Source organism: Pan troglodytes, chromosome 9 (assembly GCF_028858775.2).
Source record: "Pan troglodytes isolate AG18354 chromosome 9, NHGRI_mPanTro3-v2.0_pri, whole genome shotgun sequence".
NCBI classification, from domain to species: domain Eukaryota; kingdom Metazoa; phylum Chordata; class Mammalia; order Primates; family Hominidae; genus Pan; species Pan troglodytes.
In genome coordinates, this window is record NC_072407.2 from 69,768,919 (window position 1) to 69,790,042 (window position 21,124).

Here is a 21,124-nt window from a genome sequence, read left to right on the forward strand (position 1 = left end):
TGCCCTAATGGGGACCGAAGTCCAGGCCCTGCGCTCAGAGTGTGGACTGCAGTGGGATGGGGAGGGTGAGAGCTTCCCTTGTGGAACAGGAGGCAGTGCCATGGTGGGGAGGCCTGGGGGGCAGGCGATCTGCCACTCAGGCGCTGGCCTGTGGCTCAGTATTGGTCCCAGGGCTGAGTGAGACCGGGGGGTGCCCACTGCTGTCATCAAATTAATGGCTAACAATCACGAACACTTCATAGGGATTCACACTCCTGCAAGATGGGTACCATTATTATGATCCTCATTTTACAGACGAGGAAACTGAGTCCCAAAGAGGCTAAGAGCTTTGTGGAAGGTCACACAGCCTGTGAGTGGTGGAGCCAGGATTCAAACAACCCCTGATGGTCACCAGAGAGTGCACTCTTTTTTTTTTTTTTTTTTTTAAGAGACAGAGTCTTTCTGTGTGCCCAGGCTGGAGTGCAGTGGTGCGATCTCGGCTCACTGCAAGCTCCGCCTCCCAGGTTCACGCCATTCTCCTGCCTCAGCCTCCCGAGTAGCTGGAACTACAGGTGCCCACCACCACGCCCAGCTAATTTTTTTTTTTTTTTGTATTTTTAGTAGAGACAGGGTTTCACCGTGTTAGCCAGGATGGTCTCGGTCTCCTGACCTTGTGATCTGCCTGCTTCAGGGTCCCAAAGTGCTGGGATTACAGGTGTAAGCCACCGCGCCCAGCCAAGAGAGCAAACCCTTAACCTCACCCAAGTGGCTCCAGAATGGAAGGCTGGCCAGAAAGGCATCTAGCGAGTGCCCAAGAAATACTGGATGAATGAATTCAATAAATGCATGCCTGGCCAGAAATCTCTCTCCCATGGGCCTCAGTGCCCGCAATTCCATCACTACGACTATGCTTCTGGTATCACCACCACCACCGCCCACAGCACTTCCCATCCCTGGGCTCAGTCAATGATCAGAACTGCCAAGCCTGCAAGGGGAACATGATCACTCCATTTTACAGAGGAGAAAACAGGCTGAGAGGAAGGAAGTTAGGAACCAGAACCCAGACCTGACTGTATCACTCTAGGCTGCCTGCACAGCCTGCTGCATTTGGAAAATGCAGGTGTCTCTGGGAAGGGTTGCACATCTGACATCATTGTCATTTACACCTGCCAGGAAGGGCGTCTCAGTTGCTGAAGGTCATGATACTGAGCTAATGGGATAAGGGGGCATGACTGGAACACTGGGGGTCAGGAGAACGCAGGTGGGGTGGGTGCCAGGAGAGGACGATGGGTAGGAAAAGGGAAGTGGAGTGGGGGTTGGAAGATAGACCTTCAGCACTTCTAGTTTTTTCTGCAGCATCAGCAGCTTGAGAGGGAAGAGCTGGTTCTGCCCTAGAGAAGCTGTGTGACCTCTGGGAGCCTTTGCCCTTTCTAATTTTTTTTTTTTTTTTTTTTTTTTGAGATGGAGTCTTGCTCTGTCGCCAGGCTAGAGTGCAGTGGTACAATCCCGGCTCACTGCAACCTCTGCCTCCCGGGTTCAAGCAATTCTCCTGCCTCAGCCTCCCGAGTAGCTGGGATTACAGGTGTGCGCCGCTACGCCCAGCTAATTTTTGTACTTTTAATAGAGACGGGGTTTCACCATGTTGGCCAGGATGGTCTTGATCTTTTGACCTTGTGATCTGCCCGCCTCGGCCTCCCAAAGTGCTGGGATTACAGGCGTGAGCCACCGCACCCGGCCGTCTTTGCCTTTGCCCTTCCTAGACCCACTGGTGCCCTGAGCTCTGTGTGCTTGGACAACTTCCTATCTGTGCACTTGGGCTCAGACAGAGGGAGGCTGTTATTCAGGCAGGATCGGGGCCCTCTGTACCTGCAGCCCCCACAAAGAATCTTGTGCAGCCCTCCACGGGAGGTGGGGAGCAGGTGGATGCTAATTGAACTTTTAAATAGAATCAGACTTTGAAGTCCCCTGCAGGCCCCCAAGGCACAGAGGCGGCCTCCTGGTCTTAGGCCACCTGGGTGTCTACGGCCCAGACAGGTCACAAGATCCCAGATGCCTGGGCCAGGTGGTGGCTCTCTCCACTGCCTCCTCTGTCCATCCCCAGCCTCTAAAGGGACATCCTGTATGTGGATGAAGGAGAAGAAAGGCTAGTTCACCAGGCCCCTGTGTGCGCCAGGCTCTTGTAATGCCTTACACACTTTCTTATTGCATCCTCTCAACAGCTGATGACACGGGAGCTCGGAAGGTGAAGTTGCTCCTCCAGAGTCGCTCAGCTGGGACATGGCAGAGCTGGATTTGAATCCAGGCTAGGCAGCTCTTGCCTCTTCTGGCGCCTTGCTGAGGGAGGCCCTGCCCCAGCCTCAATGACTGTTGGGGGAAGGGGACTGGTGGACCAGGCTTGGCCATGCCAGGCCAGCTTGTGGTTCACCAGGGCCTTAGGCTCCTGCTTGGGGCTGGTGGCTCCTGGGAGGCCCCCTTCTCTTCAGGGACTTTTTTGTTTCACGTCCTTGTGTCCAGGCCCGGAGGAGGAGAGGGAGGGAAGGACCAAAGGGAGGTCAGGTCAAGCCCGGGGAAAGTGCCCCCTGTTGTCTTCCTCCAGCAGGACTGAGGCCCAGGGAAGAATAGTCAGCGGGGTCAGGGGTGTTGAGGGACAGTACCCCGCAAGATGCCATTAGCTGCGGTTTGGGGGCTGTCGGGGAACTGTGTGTGTGTTGGGAGCAACCACAGAAAAGGGTGATGGCCGGGAGCAGGGGTCGCTGACATGGAACTGCCTGAGACTTCTGGCCGGATTGTTTCCCCTCCCTCAAGTCCTCCTTCCAGGCCCGACGGACTCGGCAGGGTTTTTAAGGACAAAGCTGTCGGCGGCTCCCCACCTGTCTGACTGGCTGGTTCCTCTGTCTGCCCTGGGCTCTTTCACTGCTCTGGTGGGCCTGCGTGTTCCTGGACCCTCACGTGGGGCCTGCGCCCGGGGCCGCCTCTGGCGGGGTGCTGCTGGGGCTTTCTCCTTCAGAGGCAGGAGGTGTGGCTGGGTCCTCAAGGGCCCCTGGGGTAGGATGCGAGGATGGGGTTGGGGAGGCTTCATCACAGGGACTGGGCACAGAACTGGCAGCAGGTGCAGGGGTCTGGACGTTAGTGTCTGCCTGTGGCTGGGCCACAGAATCTGACTGTGGCTGGGCCATGAGGTTCAGCTGTGGCTGGGCTGTGGGATCCGACTGTGGCTGGGCCGTAGGGTTCAGCTGTGGCTGAGCTGTGGGATCCGATCGTGGCTGGAGTGTGGGGTTCACCTGAGGCTGGGCCATGGGATCCATCTGTGACTGGGCCTCTGCCATCGGCTCTGGCAGAGTTGGACCCTCAGAATCTAGCTGGGTCTGTGGCTCAGCGGGCGTGAAGCTGCCCGGCCGCTCCTCGCAGAGAGCTGCCGCGAAGGACGAGAGCACGGAGCGCAGCAGGGTCCGGAGGTCGGCACTGGCCATGAGGCAGAGGAAGGGGCTGAGGCAGCTGTTGAGTAGGATCAGGTAGTCAGAGTAGACCAGGGCCTCCCAGAGCAGGTAGCCGGAGTAGACGTCCCACAGGAAGGCCAGGTAGAGCAGCTGGGCCAGCTGGTAGGGCAGCCTCAGGACCACATAAGCTGACAGAATGGTCCTGGCCACACGGGCGAAGCCCCGGCAGGCTGCGGGCTGCTGTTGGCGGTGGCAGGTGCGACAGGCCGTGGCCTGGGTGAGCATGTGGCAGACGAGCAGCAGGAGGAAAGGCAGGAAGCCCCCCAGGACCTCCAGCATCCTCAGCGACAGCTCCTCACTGTCCCAGAAGTCCAGGCAGATGACCAGGTCGTACCACCAGACGGCAGCCTCGGGGAAGACCAGCCAGGGCACGCTGAAGAGTGTGGCCAGCACCCAGACACCGGCGCAGACCCAGAGGGGCAGGCGGACTGGGCGGTGCCCAGGGTACCAGTGTGGGCACAGCGCCAGCAGGCAGCGGTCGAGGCTGAGGGCGGCCAGCAGGAAGAGGCCAGAGGAGTAGGACACGCCCCATAGGAAGTAGTAGAAGCGGCAGGCAGCTGTCCCCAGCGGCCAGTGTCCCCCATGCCTGATCTCTAGGATCTGGAAGGCCGCTGCTGCCAGGAACAAGAAGTCAGAGAGGGCCAGGCTGAGCAGGAGCAGCGCCAGACGCGTGCCAGCTCCATGCCGGGCCTGGGAGCCGGCCAGCCACGCCATCAACCCATTGGCTGGCAGCCCAAGGAGCAGCAGGGCCACCAGGAAGACCGTGTCCCAGCCACCTTGGGGGTAGGAGTCCTCATCATCAAGCTCTGTGCGGGGCCTGTGGCCAGTGGCACCCAGGTCGGCTTCCATAGTAGTGTCCATTTGGGGTCCCCAGAGTCCTGCTGGACACGGAGTGGGTGCCTGGTGAATCAATGATGGTGTGAATGACCGAGTATGGGAGAGACGGTGCTGTGCATCTCCAGGCAAGTCACCATCCCTCCCTGCGCCATTGTCATCACCTTTTGAGTAGTTATCCTATGCCAAGGACTTGAAGTGGATGACCTCATGGAGTCCTCATACAATCTACTTTACAGGCGAGGACAGGAAGGTTCAGAGAATCAGTGAAGGTAGGAAGGGAGGTGCCAGGGCTCAACCCATACTTTTCTTTTCTTTTCTTTTTTTTTTTTTGAGAGACAGGGCCTTGCTCTATTGCCCAGGATGAGTGCAGTGGCACAGTCCCTGCAGCTTCCACCTCCTGGGTTCCAGCGACCCTCCCATCTCAGCCTCCCTAGTAGCTGGGACTACAGGTGTGCACCCACTACTTTTTAAATTTTTAGTAGAAACAAGGTCTCACTATGTTGCCCAGGCTGGTCTTGAACTCGTGAGCTCAAGTGATCCTCCTACCTTGGCCTCCTGAAATGTTGAGATTACAGGCATGAGACACTGTCCAGACAGACTTAATCTTCTGCCATGTAGAATCCCAATGTGTCCGGATAGACTAACCCAGAGGCTTTCAAACATTGTTAAAGGTATGGAATTTTGTCTGTAAGTAAAGTATACTAAGGCCGGGCATGGTGGCTCACACCTGTAATCCCAGCACTTTGGGAGGATCACCTGAGGTTGGGAGTTTGAGACCAGCCTGACCAACATGGAGAAACCCCATCTCTACTAAAAATACAAAATTGGCTGGCCGTGGTGGCGCATGCCTGTAATCCCAGCTACTCAGGAGAATCGCTTGAACCCGGGAGGCAGAGGTTGTGGTGAGCCAAGATCGTGCCATCGCACTCCAGCCTGAGTAACAAGAGCAAAACTCTGTCTCAAAAAAAAAAAAAAAAAAAAAGTATTCTAGTGGAACTCCTATATGGACTAAAAGGGGGTGCTCAAATTAAGGGAGGGAAGAGTACCCCTACCCCCCAGGGTTCCAGGGAACACAGTTTGAAGACCGTTTGGTCCGCTCATCACAAGGCCCCTTTATGCCTGCTCCCCTGGGGTTCGAGTGTTTAGGATTCCAAGAAGGGAGGGCTCTGGTTCCCATGGGCCCAGGGGACCCGAAGGTAGGGAGTCTGGGGCAGTGGGAACCCCCTCCCCTCCAGCGAGTGTCACTCATGGGCTCAGGATGAGGTCTCTGAGCCTCAGGACCCCACAGCCTGGGGTCAGGAGGGCCATCCTAGGAGCCCCTGGTGCCTCTCCAGCATCTTCCACCCCACCGCGGCCCTCTCCCGCTTCCCACAGCTCAGGCAGGAGGTGACCCCTGTTTGTCTCCTGGAGCTGCTAAACAGAGAAGGGGAGGGGCTCTGCAGTGGGATGGTGGTGGGATGGTGAGGGTGAGGGGAGTTGGAGGGCACCCAGACCTGGGATCCAAGAGGCCTGCAGCCCCACCTCGCCCTTCCCCGCTGGCAGAGGGGAGGGAGTTTCCCTTTGAGGGCGATGAGAGCCCAGGTGGTGGTATAGTCTGGGGAGGGAACGGATGCCCTGAAGGGCTGGCCCCTGCCCACGGCCCACGGCTCCAGCCACTTGGCCTTTAGTTTGGTGCCCTCCGTACCCCCAGGGTTCCTCCTCAGGCTGACCCCCTCTGCTGTCTCCATTCCCTATTGGATCAGAGCCCCAGGCACCCCTAGACTGGAGCCCTGACCAGTGAGGCCTGGCTTACCTGGGAGGCAGAGGCCGATGGGTGGAAGGAGCAGGAGCAGGGCGTGCCTGCCTGCCCAGCGCTCCAGCTGTCCCCCCGGCCCTCACCGGGGCCTGCTTTGTGGCACCCGGCAGCGCTAAGGCGGGTGGGCAGGAAACCCAAGCTGAGAGGACATCAATCATTCATGGGGCTGCTTGCTGGGAAACCCTAACCCTGGCCCAGTAGGGCCAAGTGACCAGCCAGACCCCCTCCCCCAGCCCTGATGGGCCTGGACAGTCAGACCCTCCTCCCCAGGGCCTCTCTAGCCCAGAGCAGACTCTAAGACCCCAAGGTCCACCTCCTCCCACATCACCCCCCGTGCTCCTCAAACCGGCATTCGAGGCATCTGTGATCTGGCCTCTTCCTCCATTTCACACACCCTCTGCTCTGGCCAGGATGTCACCCATGGGGGGGCCCCAGTAGGCCACTCGCTCATCCTTTCCCACCTCCCAGCCGTTGTCCGCATGCCTCCTCCCACCTGAGATGCCTTCCCTGGTCCTCTCTGCCTAACGAAGGCCTCTGCCCATGTCACACATGAGCTGAGTCTTCTGCGCCCTAGCATTATTCCCCATGTTTTATAGATAGGGAAACAGGCTGGGAGGGGAATTTGCTGGATCCCCCAGCTAATAAGTAGCAGATCTGGCATCTGAGGCTCATGGCAGCCACCACGTCCTGGTGCCCCTTGCTTCTGACCAAGGACAGTTCTCTGGACCCATCTGGCTCTGCCCTGGCCAGCCCTGGGGCAGAGGACTGGGATTAGGGCCAGGGCTGCCTGCCTCACTTACCCTAATCCCCCTCAGAGCCCGATCCTAGGCTCTCAGCTCTAAGAGTGGGGGTGCATAAGCAGCTTTATGGGTCCTGAAAGCCAAGGGTGCCCAGGGGTGCGGTGTCTCTGAGCCCTGTTATCCCTCCCCCATGACCACAGAGCAGGCAAGGGGGCAGCAGGGCCCAAATCTGGCCATTGGCCGTCAGAAGCCCCCTGCGGGGGTTGTGACTCCCAAGAGTGATGCAGAGGAGCCCCCGTTGACCAGGAAGAGGAGCAAGAAGGAGAGGGGGCTCCGAGGGTCTCGAAAGCGCACTGGCAGCTCTGGGGAGCAGACAGGCCCCGAGGCCCCGGGGAGCAGCAATAACCCTCCCAGCACTGGAGAGGGGCCGGCGGGCGCACCCCCTGCATCCCCTGGGCCGGCCCCTTCTCGCCAGTCCCACCGACATCGTCCTGACTCCCGGCACGACGCTGCTCAGAGGACATACGGGCCCCTGCTCAATCGAGTCTTCGGGAAGGTTAGGTGGGACCTGGATTGGGCTGGGGGTCCTGGGGGTGGGGCTGGAGACACACCCCCTGGGCTCAGCTCACCCTGCCCCTGAGAGGCCCTCTGCCCCTTCTGCCCCAGACTGAGCCTGGGCTGTGGGGCAGGGTTGCTGCGGTTTGGGGAAGGGTAGGTCTCGGGCCAGCGTGGGCGGTGGGCAGAGCCAGAATTCACACCAGGGCTCTGTGGGAGCTCCAGGCTCTAGGAGCACAAAAGGGAGCTTGCTCCTCCTGGGTCCCACGAGGCTTCAGGGTCCTTTTCCTACTCTGATGGGGCTGGGCCCTGCCCAGGCCAACGTGAGCAGGGGATGAAGGAGGAAGGATGACAGAGCCGTGGCTGGCCCTGGGGACATCCTGGACTCTCCCTCTGCAGGACCGCGAGCTGGGCCCCGAGGAGCTAGACGGTGAGTGGCTCTTGCTGCTGGCAGGGGGTGGGAGCTGTCCCTGAGCCTGGCCACCTGGGCTTGACCTCCCTCCTCCACAGAGCTTCAGGCCGCCTTCGAGGAGTTTGACACTGACCGTGACGGCTACATCAGCCACCGGGAGCTGGGTGACTGCATGCGGACCCTGGGCTACATGCCCACCGAGATGGAGCTCCTGGAGGTCTCGCAGCACATCAAGATGCGCAGTCAGTGCGGGAGCCCTCCCGCCCGGGCAGCCTGCGTAGTTCAGGGGGTCACGAGGGGCTGGCAGGAGGTGGCCCTTGGGAGTCCATCGGGGTCCTAGTGGGAGTGAGGGAGGGTGGCGGTTTCCAGGCAGGGGCACCGGGTTCAAGCTCCTGCCTCTCTGTGTGGGAAGGCAGGCCAGCAAGGCGGCCCGGAGACCCAGGAGAGCCCCTTGGGGCTCAGGTTGAGGACCCTGGCTCGGGATGTCTGTTGCCATGGCCACTATACACATTTGCTCCTTTCACCCGAGCCCTTCCTGCCTCGCTGGCCCAGAAGCCCCTGACTCAGTGATAAAGTGCTGTCCGCTGATACTAGTCACCTGGCACCCTCTCTCCTTCTCTCTCTTTCTGTGACCCTGCCTCAGCCCTGTGCCCTGGTGGCAGCTGCCTGAATCGGGGTCGCCCTGATGGGAGAGGACCCCACCCATGCCTTGTGACTCAGTGTCTGATGGCAGGAACTGTGTGGTTCCCCTTCGCTGGTTTGTCCTCAGACAAATCTCATATTCACTTCATTCCAGGACTCCTGCATTTTTTCCTTAAAATTCCCAAAATGGGGATGTGATTTACAATTGAGCTGGACATTTGGTGTCATGCTTTTCTGTCCCCAAAGCTGTTGGGTGACCATGAGTGCTTTGAGTGACTGATGGCATCTTTGAACTGAGGCACGGACCACATGGGTGTGTTCGGAGGTGGCATTTATTGCTGCCCACTGGGCGCCAGTACTTCATGGCCATGAACCTGAACCCCATGGAGTAGGCTCCTCGCCCTGCTCCTAGGATGAGGAAGGGAGGGCAGTAAGTCAGCCAATGCCACGCACATCAGCAGCAGGGCCAAGATTTGAACCGGGCACTCTCTGGCTCCAAAGCCTGGTCTCTTCCTTGCACACTTGGGTTCTCCACTAAGAGCAGAAGCAGCCCTGGTACCCCAGCAGCCAAGGACAGGGGTTCCAGCCTCCTATCTGCTGCAGGGGTGGACACGGGTGTTTCTTCCTAGGTGCAGAGCCTGGGGGTGGGGGTGCCTGGCCTGTGGGATGTCCCTCCTTGGGCTTTAGCCCTTATGCCCTCACCATTGTGACACTCTTCCTGGGTCCGCAGTGGGCGGCCGTGTGGACTTTGAGGAGTTTGTAGAACTGATAGGCCCAAAGCTGAGGGAGGAGACGGCACACATGCTGGGGGTGCGAGAGCTGCGCATCGCCTTCCGAGAGGTGCGGAGTGTGGTGAGGTGGGCAGAGGGGGGCAGGGCTGGGTGGCATCCTTGCTGGCCTCTCACTCAGGTCTCAGCCTTGGGAAGGCCTAGAGCCCTGCAGGCGGTGGGACTGGGGCCCAGGGATGGGTCAGAGATGGTTCAGCTCACTCCCAGCTAGAGGATCCGTCCAGGGGGACTTCCTGGAGCAGGAGGAAAACCACCTTGGTGTGGGAGGGTGTGGAAGGTGTGCATGGGCAGAGATGGTGGGCAGGGGAGCATCTAGGTACAGGCAGCGGTAAGAGTGGAACTGGCTGGCCAGGCGCGGTGGCTTACGCCTGCAATCCCAGCACTTTGGGAGGCCAAGGTGGGCGGATCACCTGAGGTCAGGAGTTTGAGGTCAGCCTGGCCAACATGGCAAAACCCCATCTCTATTAAAAATACAAAAATTAGCCAAGGGTTGTGGTGGGCACCTGTAATCTCAGCTACTCAGGAGGCTGAGGCAGGAGAATCACTTGAACCCTGGAGGCGAAGGTTGCAGTGAGCCGAAATCGCGTCACTGCACTCCAGCCTGGTGACAGAGCAAGACTCCATCTCAAAAAATAAAATAAAAATAAATAAAATAAAATAAAATAAAAAATAAAAGAGTGGAGCTGGCTGCAGGCTGAGGCAGCTTTGGGTGGGAGGGGCTGAGCTTTGCGGGGACCTTAGTTTGACAGGGACAGGGATGGACGAATTACGGTGGCGGAGCTGCGGGAGGCGGTACCGGCTCTGCTCGGGGAGCCGCTGGCGGGTCCTGAGCTGGACGAGATGCTCCGAGAAGTGGACCTCAATGGGGATGGCACCGTAGACTTTGACGGTGAGTCTCCTTCCCGGAAAACCCTCCCATGCTTCCAGGGCCTAGGCTGAGCCCAGCACCTCCTGGGATCCCTGACGTGGACTGACCCAAGCCCTGCCCTTCTCTCCCGCAGAGTTTGTGATGATGCTCTCCCGCCACTGAGGCTCCAGGAGGGAATATCTGTTGCCCCCGTGGCCCCAGACACCAGCCGGACCCAGGCTGCAGGCCTCCCCCAGGAGCCTCCAGGATGGAGATGGAGACCCAGCAGCCCCCAGACTACTTCTATCCCTGAAAACACCTGGCCGCGATGTTGGCTTGTTATGTTACCTGCCCACCCTCATCCTTACCTCCTCCTACTCAAGCTGCCTGGAGAAGACCTGCTCTCAGCTGCCCACCGTTCCTCAGTGTGAGCAAGATTTGGGTCTCTCCAGACCTCTGGGAGGTAGGGAGTTCCCTGGCACTGGCAGCATTCAGTGGGGACCCCCCAGTGGCATGATGAATGGAGAGGATGGCTGGACCCCTTCCACTACTTATGTTTATAATTTTTTTTTTTTTAATGAACTTGAGCCGGGTGCAGTGGCTCACACCTGTAAGCCCAGCTGTCAGGGGGCAGAAGCGGGAGGATAGCTTGAGCCCAGGAGTGCAAGACCTGCCTGGGCAATATATTGAGACCCCATTCTCCACAAAAAGGAAAAATAAAAGACAAAAAAAAACAAACAAAAAACCAAAAAACCCAAGTGTAAAAAAAGTGAGCTTGAAAGAAAGAAAGGGATGGCTCCATGTATCAAAGACAAAGAAATCAAAGCTGGGGTTGTAAGAGGGAGCTGACCCTGTGGGGGTTTCAGATCTGGATGGAGGCTTGGCCGCCTGGACTCCTACACCCATGAGTGACAGAAGAACCATATGAGTCTGGGGAGCAAGAAACAAACCCCCCGGATATATTCCAGGGTCTCCAAAGGCTAAGATATTAATCTGTCTGCACTGACCAGTCAGAAAGTGGCAAGGATACAGATGTTCAGGGCCCAGAGTGGAAACAGCTGCCCTAAAGAGCCTGGAACTCCAGGGCCTGCCCTTCAAGCAGGCGTGTGTAGTCTCTCTCCAGGGTGTGAAAAACTGGAAAAAAACCCTGCCGCTCCCAAAGGGGAACTTGTGATAAAAATTACAGATTATTGGGCTGGGAGTGGTGGCTCACGCCTGTAATCCCAGCACTTTGGGAGGCTGAGGTGGGTGAATTACCTGAGGTCAGGAGTTTGAGGCCAGCCTGACCAACATGGTGAAACCCCATCTCTACTAAAAATACAAAAATTAACTGGGCGAGGTAGCACGCACCTGTAATCTCAGCTACTCGGAGGTTGAGGCAGGAGAATCGCTTGAGCCCGGGAGGTGGAGCTGCAGTGAGCTGAGATCACACCATTGCACCCCAGCCTGAGCAACAGATCGAGACTCCGTCTCAAAAACAAAACAAAAAAACCGTACCGATTATAAAACTAAAGAAACCACCATGAAGGAGACGAGACAGAGACAAAAACAAGAGGACTGGCATCTCAGTGTACATAATACAGCCGCCTAAGAGACCACAAGATACATGCAAATAAAAGACGGCTAAAAGGGGAAGAGAGATCATGCAGTAACAGGATAGTATGAAGAGAGAACCGGAAGATTTAAAAAGTAACCCAACAGGCCAGGCGCATGGCTCACGCCTGGAATCCCAGCACTTTGGGAGGCCAAGGTGGGTGGGTTGCTTGAGCTCAGGAATTCAAGACCAGCCTGGGCAACATGGTGAAACCCTGTCTCTACTAAAAATACAAAAATTAGCCAGGCGTGGTGGTGCTTGCATCTGTGGTCCCAGGTATTCTGCAGGCTGAGGTGGGAGGATCACTTGAGCCCAGGAGGCAGAGGTTGCAGTGAGTCGAGATTGCACCACTGCACTCCAGCGTGGGTAACAGAGTGAGAATCCGTCAAAAAGAAAAAAACAAACCATGGCTTCTGTTAAAAAAAAAAAGTATATTTTATATATATACACACACACACACACACACACACACAGCCATCGGAATGAAAAAATAATGGATAAGCTAAACAGCAGATTAAACACAATTTAAAGATTAATGAACTGGAAGCTATATCTAAGAAATCACTTATAATGTAACACTGAGAGACAAAAGGATGGAAAATATTACAGGGTAGTTAAAAGTCACTGGAAGGCTGGGTGTGGTGGCTCACGCCTGTAATCCCAGCACTTTGGGAGGCTGAGACGGGCGGGTCACAGGGTCAGGAGATGGAGACCATCCTGGCTAACACGGTGAAACCCCATCTCTACTAAAAATTCAAAAAAAAATTAGCTGGGCGTGGTGGCGGGCGCCCGTAGTCCCAGCTACTAGGGAGGCTGAGGCAAGAGAATGGCGTGAACCCGGGAGGCGGAGCTTGCAGTGAGCCGAGATTGCACCACTGCACTCCAGCCTGGGCTACAGAGCGAGACTCCGTCTTGAAAAAAAAAAAAAAAAAAAAAAAGGTCACTGGAAGACTGAGTGTGGTGGCTTATGCCTGTAATCCCAGCATTTTGGGAGGCTAAGGCAGGAGGATCACTTGAGGCCAGGAGTTTGAGATCAGCCTAACAGCAAGACCCTGCCTCTTAAAAAAAATAATAAAAAAATAAGCTGGGTGTAGTGGCTCATGCTTGTAGTTCCAGCTATTCAGGAGGCTGAGGTGAGAGGATCATTTGAGCCCAGGAGTTGGAGGCTGCAGTGATTGTGCCACTGCACTCCAGCCTTGGTGACAGACCAAGAGACCCTGTCTCAAAGAAAAAGACAGATAAGTCCTTGGGAGTCTCAGACAGAGGACATACATAGAGAATGAACAAGAAGCAATAACCAAAGAGATAATGGCTGAAAATTTTCCATAAAGACTTCCACAGACTTCAACTCCTCAGATTGAAGGAACAAACTGAAGTCAGAGTAGGGTAAATAAAAATAAATATATATCTGGATATATCCCATTGAAACCACAGAATATAAAAAGCAAATCTTATAAATAACTGGAGAGAAAAGTCAGATTCACGGTGTTCTGTCAAAGTATTCATGTAGACTAAGGGTGGGGAAACTTTCTGTAAAGGGCTGGAGAATAATTATTTTCAGCTTTGAGGCTTTGGTCTCTGTTGCAGCTGCTCACGCAACTCTGCTGTTGAAGTTTGTAGTGCAAAGTCAAGTCAACAAATGAGTGTGGCTATATCAGAAATTTTAATAAATAACAGTAAAACTTCATTTATTGACATGGAAATTTGAATTTTATATAATTTTATGTCATAAAATCTTATTATTCTTTGACTTTTCTCCAACCATTACAAAATATAAAAACGACTCTGTGGACTATACCTTGCTGATTCCTAATGCAGACTTCTAATGATGGGAATCACTTCTGAAATTGCTTTCTGTTAAGACTGTAGAATGAAGTCGGGCGAGGTGGCTCAGGGGTTGGAGACCAGCCTGGCCAACATAGTGAAACCCTGTCTCTACTAAAAATACAAAGATTAGCTGGGCATGGTGGCATGTGCCTGTAGTCGCAGCTACTGAGAAGGCTGAGGCATGAGAATCGCTTAAACCGGGAGGCAGAGGATGCAGTGAGCCGAGATCGCGCCACTGCACTCCAGCCTGGGAGACAGTGAGACTCGTCTCAAAAAACAAAAACAAAAAAAAAAACAAGGAGTAAAAAGTTGTTAGCTGCGATTCTGTGTTAATTGCCTGTTTGTTCACATTCAATGGTTTTTGTCATTTTTCCTATGTTTGTTCTGATTATATTTATTGAAATGTAATTTTATGTCTAATTAATCTGATAAACTGTGGACTTGTATTCTGTATTTTTTTTTTTTTTGGAGACAGAGTCTCGCTCTGTTGCTCAGGCTGGAGTGTAGTGGCGTGATCTCGGCTCACTGCAACCTCTGCCTCCCGGGTTCAAGCGATTCTCCTGCCTCAGCCTCCTGAGTAGCTGGGATTACAGGTGTGCACCATCATGCCCGGTAATTTTTTTGTATTTTTAATAGAAATGGGATTTCACCCTGTTGGTCAGGCTGGTCTCGAACTCCTGACCTCGTGATTCACCTGCCTCGGCCTCCCAAAGTGCTGGGATTGCAGGCATGAGCCACCACGCCCAGCCTCTGTATGTTTTTTATTTCATTTTTCTAGTTTTTAAAATTTTTATGTTATTTATTTATTTTTGAAATAGGTCTCAGTCTGTCTTCCAGGCTGGAGTGCAGTGGTGCAATCATGACTCCACTGCAGCCTCCCAGGCTCCGTGATCCTCCCACTCCAGCCTCCCAAGTGGGTGGGACTACAGGCGCCCCACCATGCCTGGCTAAATTTTTGTATTTTTTGTAGAGATGGGGTTTTCCCATGTTTCCCAGGTTGGTCTCGAACTCCTGGGCTCAAGTGATCCTCCCACCGTGGCCTCTCAAAGTGCTGGGATTACAGGCATGAGGCACGGCACCCGGCTAGTTCTTCTTATGAAAGTACTGGACCGTGATGGATTAGAAATGAAAACTGGTCCTTTACCATAGCTAGTTGGGGGACCACTGGTTTAGGAGTTCCTGCATCCAATGGGTGCCCCCTAAGTGCCTTGAATGGGGGATGAGGGTGGGAAGTCTGCGGGGCCTGGAAAGGTGGGAGCGAGAGCAAGAGTCTGGGTGTCCATTCCTCTAACTCAGAATCCTGAAGGCCCCGCTGTGTTGGGTGCTGCAGACAGTGGTTTGTGGGACTCGTGTTTTGGTGGGGGAGATAAGACAGTACGGGCAGGTGCACCAACAGGGCCTCCCAACCCTTGCTCACTCAGCCAGCCTCTTGGTTGGCCGGTAGGGGAGACCAGCTCAGTGCCGGTTTCCTTCTCCCTCCCCGACAGTGTCATGGGAAGAGCCCTGGGCTACGTTCCTAATTCTACCTACCACCTGCTGGCTGTCCTTGGGTGAGTCAGTCCTTATCTGTAAAATGGGACGGAGGTAGTGAAGATTACAAGATATAACCCGTGTTCAGTGCTTAGCGCAGGGCCTGGTATATTTTTTCTTTTTTTTTTTTAAATAGAGATGGGTTCTCGCCATGTTGTCCAGGTTGGTCGCGAACTCCTGGGCTCAAGCAATCCTCCCACCTTGGCCTCTCAAAGTGCTAGGATTACAGGCTTGAGCCACCGTGCCCGGCCATCCTGGGGTCTTTTAACAAATTGATAACTGGTAGCTACTATGATCTCAGATTTCAAGTTTCTCAAAGATTCTGTTTCTTGGTTCGTAAGATTCTGAAATGCTGATGTTCCAAAATTCTGAGATGGTTTGTTTCTAACGTTCTGCATTTCTAAGTCTTTGACCACTGAGGGTGTCTGTCAGGCGCAGCTTCCTATGCCCTCTGCCCCCAGGTTCTCCCAACCTCTGGGACTGGGAAGGAGGGCAGTGGGTGGAGGGGGCTGGGCCATTGCCTTGACATGGTCCACATTCAGGGCTGGCTGTGGCAGCCCAGGGCCCCAGAGCCAGGCTGGAACTAGGATACCAGCCTCCAGGTCCCAGGCCTGCGTCATCTCTGCGTGCCCTCGGCCAGGGCCACCAGACAGAGACGGGCTGGTTGAGTCATCCAAGGGCTGGGGGTGGGGCAGGCTGTTCCGGCCGGCTCCTGGCTGGCAAGGCAGGAGTCCTACGCCCAGCTCTGCCCCTAACATGCCCCGTGCCCTTGGGCAAGCCTCAGCATCAGGGCTGCCACGCGTTCGGTGGTGCTCGAAGCCCTTCAGCGTCAGGGTCAGTCCTTGGGAGGGGGGCTGTGGTCAGGCTGGTGGGCTGGGCTAGCAGTGGCAGGACAGGAGGAGAGCAATTGCCTCTGGTGGAATTAATTACTCTTTTATTAGCACAAAATAACAGCAACCTAGCAGCCGCACGGCCCGAGAATAAGTTAAGGCACAGAGCAGGCGACGGGCGGCTTTCCCAGGGCCAGGCCTGCATGCCCCGAACTTCCTGAGCAAACTCCCTAGGGGCTGGGGTTTCGAGGGTCCTGGAGGGCCTCTTCCCTTGAGATGAGGGGAACGGAACAGGGCGAGAGGGGCGCCCCCATGGACGCAAGGGGTCCACGCTGCGCCGCGATCACTTCTCGAAGTAGGGCAGGTAGAAGAACTGGAAGCCCCGGTGGCCCTTGACCGCGCAGTAGATGAAGATCACGTGATAGACTGCGGGGCGGGGCCTGTCAGCGCAGAAGCGCCGCCCCTCCCCGCAACACCGCCCCCAGTGCCGCCCCACAGCGCCCGCCCCTTCCGCCCCGGTGCCCGCTCGCACCTCCAGGCACCAACAACAGGAAGCCCGGCACGAAGAAGATGGCGCTGGAGACACCTGCGGGAGGGACCAGAGCCCGGTCAGGGCAAGGGGGCGGAGGCTTCGAGGCCTTCCGGGCTGCCGCTGACTGCCCGGGCAAGCCTCACTCCCAGCTGAAAAGGAGCCGTGTACTGCCGGGAGGTGGGAGGGCTTGCCGTGGACCCGTGGACACAAGACAGGGGTGTCCTCTGCCTGTGGGGGCGGGAGGGTCGCTCACCTGGAGAGGGGGTCGCCTCCAGTCCCACGCCGACCAGGATCAGCACTGCACACAGACGGAGCCGCGGGGGTGGGGGCAGGAGCAGTGGTGAGGGCGGGGGCTCCCACCCCCGGCCCGGCTCAGCCCTAAGGAATGATGCCCCCCACCACCTCAGCTGAAGGTGCCGTAGGCAGAGACCCTCCCCAGGAAGCTCACCAAGCTCTGTTTCCAGAGCGAGGCACTGAGCAGGCCCTGGGAAGTGTGTGAAAGGAGAGATTTTTCTTTGTTCCTTGGGGTGGGCTTTTAGTCATTCAGCAAACATTTATGGAACACCTACTGCGTGCCTGGTACTGGGAATTCCGCCCTGAAGGGCAGATAAGGTCCCTGCCCTCATGGCCCGTCCTTAGTGGAGGAACCAATAAGAACCTGAAAGCTAACAGTACAGGTGATTGGGATATAGGGGGTAAGAACAGGGCAGTGCAGGAGTCCTGGGTCCCCAGTTAGAAGAGTGATGGGGGAATGAGGAGCTGGACTTTGGGCTCTGCAACAAGGGGGGTAGTAAGCCTGGGGGACGGGGGGGCCACCATGGACTGCTTTGTGCATTGCCCAGACTACTTCAAAAAGGGTGGGCCAGGTGTGGTGGCTCATGCCTGTAATCCCAGTGCTTCAGGGAGCCAAGGCAGGAAGATCGCTTGAGGCCAGGAGTTTGAAGCCAGCCTGGGCAACATACCAAGATCCCCATCTCTATAAAAAGTTAAAAAAAAATTAGCCCAGCCCAGGCGTGGTGACTCATGGCTGTAATCCTAGCACTTTGGGAGGCCGAGGCAGGAGGATCACTTGAGTTCAGGAGTTCAAGACCAGCCTGGGCAACATAGTGAGACCTTGTCTCTATTATTATTAAAAAAAAAAAATTAGCTGAGCATGGTGGTACATGCCTGTAGTCCCAGCTACTAGGGAGGCTCAGCTGGGAGGATGGCTTGAGTCCAAGAGTTTGAGGCTGCAGTGATCATACCACAGCTCTCCAGCTTGGGCAACAGAACAAGACCCTGTCTCTAAAAAATAAAAAGGGCTGGGCGTGGTGGCTCACGCCTGTAATCCCAACACTTTGGGAAGCTGAGGTGGGTGGATCACCTGAGGCCAACATGGTGAAACCCCATCTCTACTAAAAAAATACAAAAAATTAGCCAGGTGTGGTGGCGGGCGCCTGTAATCCCAGCTACTCTGGAGGCTAAGGCATGAAAATCCCTTGAACCCAGGAGGCAGAGGTTGCAGTGAGCCGAGATTGCGCCACTACACTCCTGCCTGGGCGACAGAGCAAGACTCCTTCTCAAAAAATAAATAAATAAAAATAAAGGGGTATAGGGTATGATGGGGGCTGAAACTCACTCCCTGCACCCTACAAAGGCCCTCTAAGGCGCTCTGGTAGCCCCAGGCTTGCCTTGCTGGGTTGAGGGGAAAAATGAAAGAACTTGGCAGCACTACCAGGGCCAGTGTACAGCGGTGCTGGGAAGTGGCAGCACCCTCCCCCACACTCAAACACCCTGAGCAGAGGCCAGACTCTGTGCCAGGGGCCTGGCTGGCTGGGGAGCCTTGGCCTTACTGGAGAAGCGGAGAGATGAGCCAGGGTAGCAGCCACAGTTAGTCCCTTCTTATGGATCACTCGTGACCCCAACCCTGGATCCTTTCTGGGGACTCTGCCTCCTCTACCCCAAAGAACGAGGCGCCTGGGAGCCAAAGAACACCTGGTGTGAGATCTGCCTGCTCTGGACCAAAAGTTCCCCCATCTGAGCAATGGGTAGGAGAGGGGTGCTTGTCAGTGCTTAGATGCCAGACAAGGGGAAGTGCCAGGTGCCCTGCGGCTCTGCACTGGCTGGGCACTCGGCATCCCTGAGCCCCTACACGTGGCTTCTGGGCACCACCTCACTTGTAGGACTTCTGTAAGATGGGAAAATAAAACTGCCCTGCACCTTGCCCAAAGTAGACACAGAATAAATGGTAGCTGCTACTCTTCTGTCCTCTAATGGATTTAAACAGGTTAAATTTTTTAAAAAAGGAAAAGTCTTTGCAGTGATAAGCCAGGTTCCATTTTCAGCTATGTGTGATTTCCTGGCTGTGTGCCCAGGTCACATGGCCTCTGTCTCCTCACCTGTAAAATGGGAGTGTGATGATGGCAGCCAGCTGCCTCCTCAGGATGCTGGGAGGCTCAGTGTCAAGGGGGAGGCAGAGCCTGTACAAAAGGAGGGCAGAGCCTCCCACGGGGCCCCTCTTGACCCCAACCCTCAGGGCCACTCACCCAGCCCCAGCAGCAGGAGCAGGAAGGAGGCCAGCACCACTCGGCGGTTCTTCTGGATCAAAGGGTGTTGGGTCCAGCTGGGTGGCAGGAGAGCAGGGTGAATGTGAAGGAGGTAGAGGGAGGGGGTGCAGGAGGCTGTGGGGGCGGAGCCAGGGCTGCTCGGCTGGGGGCTCAGGCGGGCAGGCTCACCTGCAGCAGGTGTTGTAGGAGCGCTGGGTGCTGCTGCTGATGGTGCTGAAGGACCACTGGGAGCTGCGGATGGAAGTTCGGCTGGAATCCCTGCTAGGACAGGCGCCCAGTGAGGGGCAGGAAGGCAAGGACGGGGTTGCTTTGGGACAGGAGTCCTGATGAAGTGCAGGGCATGGTGCAGGGACTGGGGCTGGCCCCTTGCAGGATAGTGGGCCCTGAGAGGCCTCGGTGGGTGAGCATGAATTCAGGGGCTGGGGATGAGCTAGGGGATTCTGTAGGACAGGTGACCTGTATGAAGGTGGGGGCCAGACCAGACTAGGGGTTTCTGAAAGAGGTGAGTACAGCTGGGCACTAGGGTAGGGTGACCCTACAGTGTAGGGGACCCTGTGAGGAAAGTGAGGGTCAGGCTAGGAATCAATAGGACGGGATGGAAGAGAGTGAGTGAAGTGGGGTGAGTGAGCAGGGTCCCTGGGGATAGGAGCTGGGGCTGGGGTACAGGGTTGGGTCCCCACCTGGCCCTAACCTGGTGCCGACTCCCCCATCCGGCTCCGGAGAGGCCTGGGCTCCATCCTCATCGTTCTCCAGGTTCTGTTGCAGAACACAGGTCTCAGGGGGGTTGCTGGGCTGGGGCCCTTCCTCACTCCCTCCCGGGGAGAGAAAAGCAGGCCTACACAACCATTTGCCTGGCCGCCTGGCAGCTGTTCACCTGGCCCTCTGCCCTCCCCGCAGAACGGGTTTGGTGATTCACAGAAACCAGGTAGGAGGTGGGTGGATGCCAGGGCTTTGGGGAGCAGGAGCCTGCATAGATCCCAGGGAAAGGAGAGCTCCCAACTTTGGGTCAGGGTGGAGCTCTCATTCAGTGGCCTAGAATGGGAGCTTGGGAATTGGGGTGCCAGGAAAGGCCAGGCCCAGAGTTCCCAGGTTCAAGGCACAGGGTTCTGGTCCAGGTCTCCAAGAAAAGCAGCCTAGGGTTGGTGGAGGTTTTCTGGAAAAATGGGTTTTTCTGGTTTAGTGGGAGCCAAAGGGTGGGCAAGGACTGGTCATGTGAGAGGAGCTCCAGCTCTTAGGGGTGGTGGTGGGATTAGGGAGAGGGCTTTCAGAATAGAGAAAGGCGTGCGGGTTCCCATCAGCTTAGCTGGCCTGGGGCACAGGGGATGCTCCTGCGTGTGGGGCAAGGTCTGGTTCAGATACAGAGGAGCTCCCCCAACCCAGCGGGGGCCAGGTGCGAGTAGCCAGGATGAGTGGGGAATCCGGTTGGGTTCCCCAGCTGGAGCTGAGGGATGAGCTCCCGGGCCCGGGCACTGGGCTCTTCCCGGCTGGCTGGGGCCCGGTATGGGAACCGGGAGGGCCTGGGCAGGGCTCTGGATCAAGAGTCACGTCCGCGGGGCGGGGGGGCGGTCTCGCGCTTCAGCTGGGGCCTCTAGGCAGATTCTTCCCCGAGTTGAGGCCTTTGGGGCCCGGCCTGGGGTCCCGTCCGGCCGGGGGCAGGGGGTTAGGTGGGCCGGGCGGTTCACCTGGTAGCGCAGCCGGGACTGCTTGTCCTCGTCAGCCACCTCGAACCGGGCCCGACGCTCGAAGTGCAGCGGCCCAAAGCGCGCGACCCCGCTGGACTCGGGCCCAGGGCCCCCGTCCTCCAGGGACAGCTCGAAGGCATCATCAATGCTGAACTGGGGCCGGGCGGCGCTCATGGCCCCGGCCCGCTCAGGCGCCCTGCGCCGCCGCCATCTGCGTCCACACACCCAGCGTCGCCGCGGCCCCGCCCCCGCATGCCCCGCCCCTCCGACCCTGGCTCCGCCCCACGCGCCGGTCCCGCCCCCGTCCGCCCTAAGCAGGCCAGAGTTGCCGAGCCCTGAGCGGGCTGATGGGTGGGAGCCTCTTCCAGACGGAGCGCGCCCGCCCCGTGACGCCACTCAGTGGCCGCCATGGCAAGCGACAGCCCGTGCCGGGCTCGGACACAGCCCCCAGGCGTGTATGTGGGGGGGCTTGGAGGGGCTTCCACGCCCCA

At 56.8% G+C, this 21,124-nt stretch overlaps 3 protein-coding genes across 11 annotated transcripts; 1 reads left to right on the forward strand and 2 right to left on the reverse strand.

Annotated features, from left to right (window-relative positions):
- Positions 1 to 2,883: 2,883 nt before the first annotated feature.
- GPR152 (G protein-coupled receptor 152) lies at positions 2,884 to 4,479 on the reverse strand. Its single transcript, XM_001173032.7, has one exon. It carries the CDS (start codon positions 4,335 to 4,337, stop codon positions 2,925 to 2,927), a length of 1,413 nt encoding a protein of 470 aa, XP_001173032.3. The 5' UTR covers positions 4,338 to 4,479; the 3' UTR covers positions 2,884 to 2,924.
- A 2,431-nt stretch (positions 4,480 to 6,910) lies between these two features.
- Positions 6,911 to 13,373, forward strand: CABP4 (calcium binding protein 4). The gene is made up of 6 exons (XM_003313176.6): positions 6,911 to 7,404; positions 7,803 to 7,833; positions 7,914 to 8,057; positions 9,188 to 9,297; positions 9,987 to 10,134; positions 10,247 to 13,373. The coding sequence occupies exons 1-6, from the start codon at positions 7,039 to 7,041 to the stop codon at positions 10,273 to 10,275; spliced, it is 828 nt and encodes a 275-aa protein (XP_003313224.2). The 5' UTR covers positions 6,911 to 7,038; the 3' UTR covers positions 10,276 to 13,373.
- A 2,587-nt stretch (positions 13,374 to 15,960) lies between these two features.
- On the reverse strand, positions 15,961 to 20,897 carry TMEM134 (transmembrane protein 134). Of its 9 annotated transcripts, none has more exons than XR_010147265.1 (7): positions 20,634 to 20,888; positions 19,643 to 19,707; positions 19,120 to 19,209; positions 18,931 to 19,007; positions 16,659 to 16,783; positions 16,406 to 16,459; positions 15,961 to 16,264 (listed from the first exon to the last, which is right to left on the reverse strand). XR_010147265.1 is itself a non-coding variant. In XM_054661461.2 (7 exons), the coding sequence occupies exons 1-7, from the start codon at positions 20,805 to 20,807 to the stop codon at positions 16,104 to 16,106; spliced, it is 666 nt and encodes a 221-aa protein (XP_054517436.1). In that variant the 5' UTR covers positions 20,808 to 20,897; the 3' UTR covers positions 15,961 to 16,103. The 9 variants fall into 9 exon arrangements, 7 of the variants coding, with proteins under 7 accessions (XP_054517436.1, XP_003313227.1, XP_054517437.1 ...); XR_010147264.1 differs by having other exon boundaries at positions 15,961 to 16,299; XM_054661461.2 differs by having other exon boundaries at positions 16,659 to 16,703; positions 20,634 to 20,897.
- Between the last annotated feature and the right edge of the window lie 227 nt (positions 20,898 to 21,124).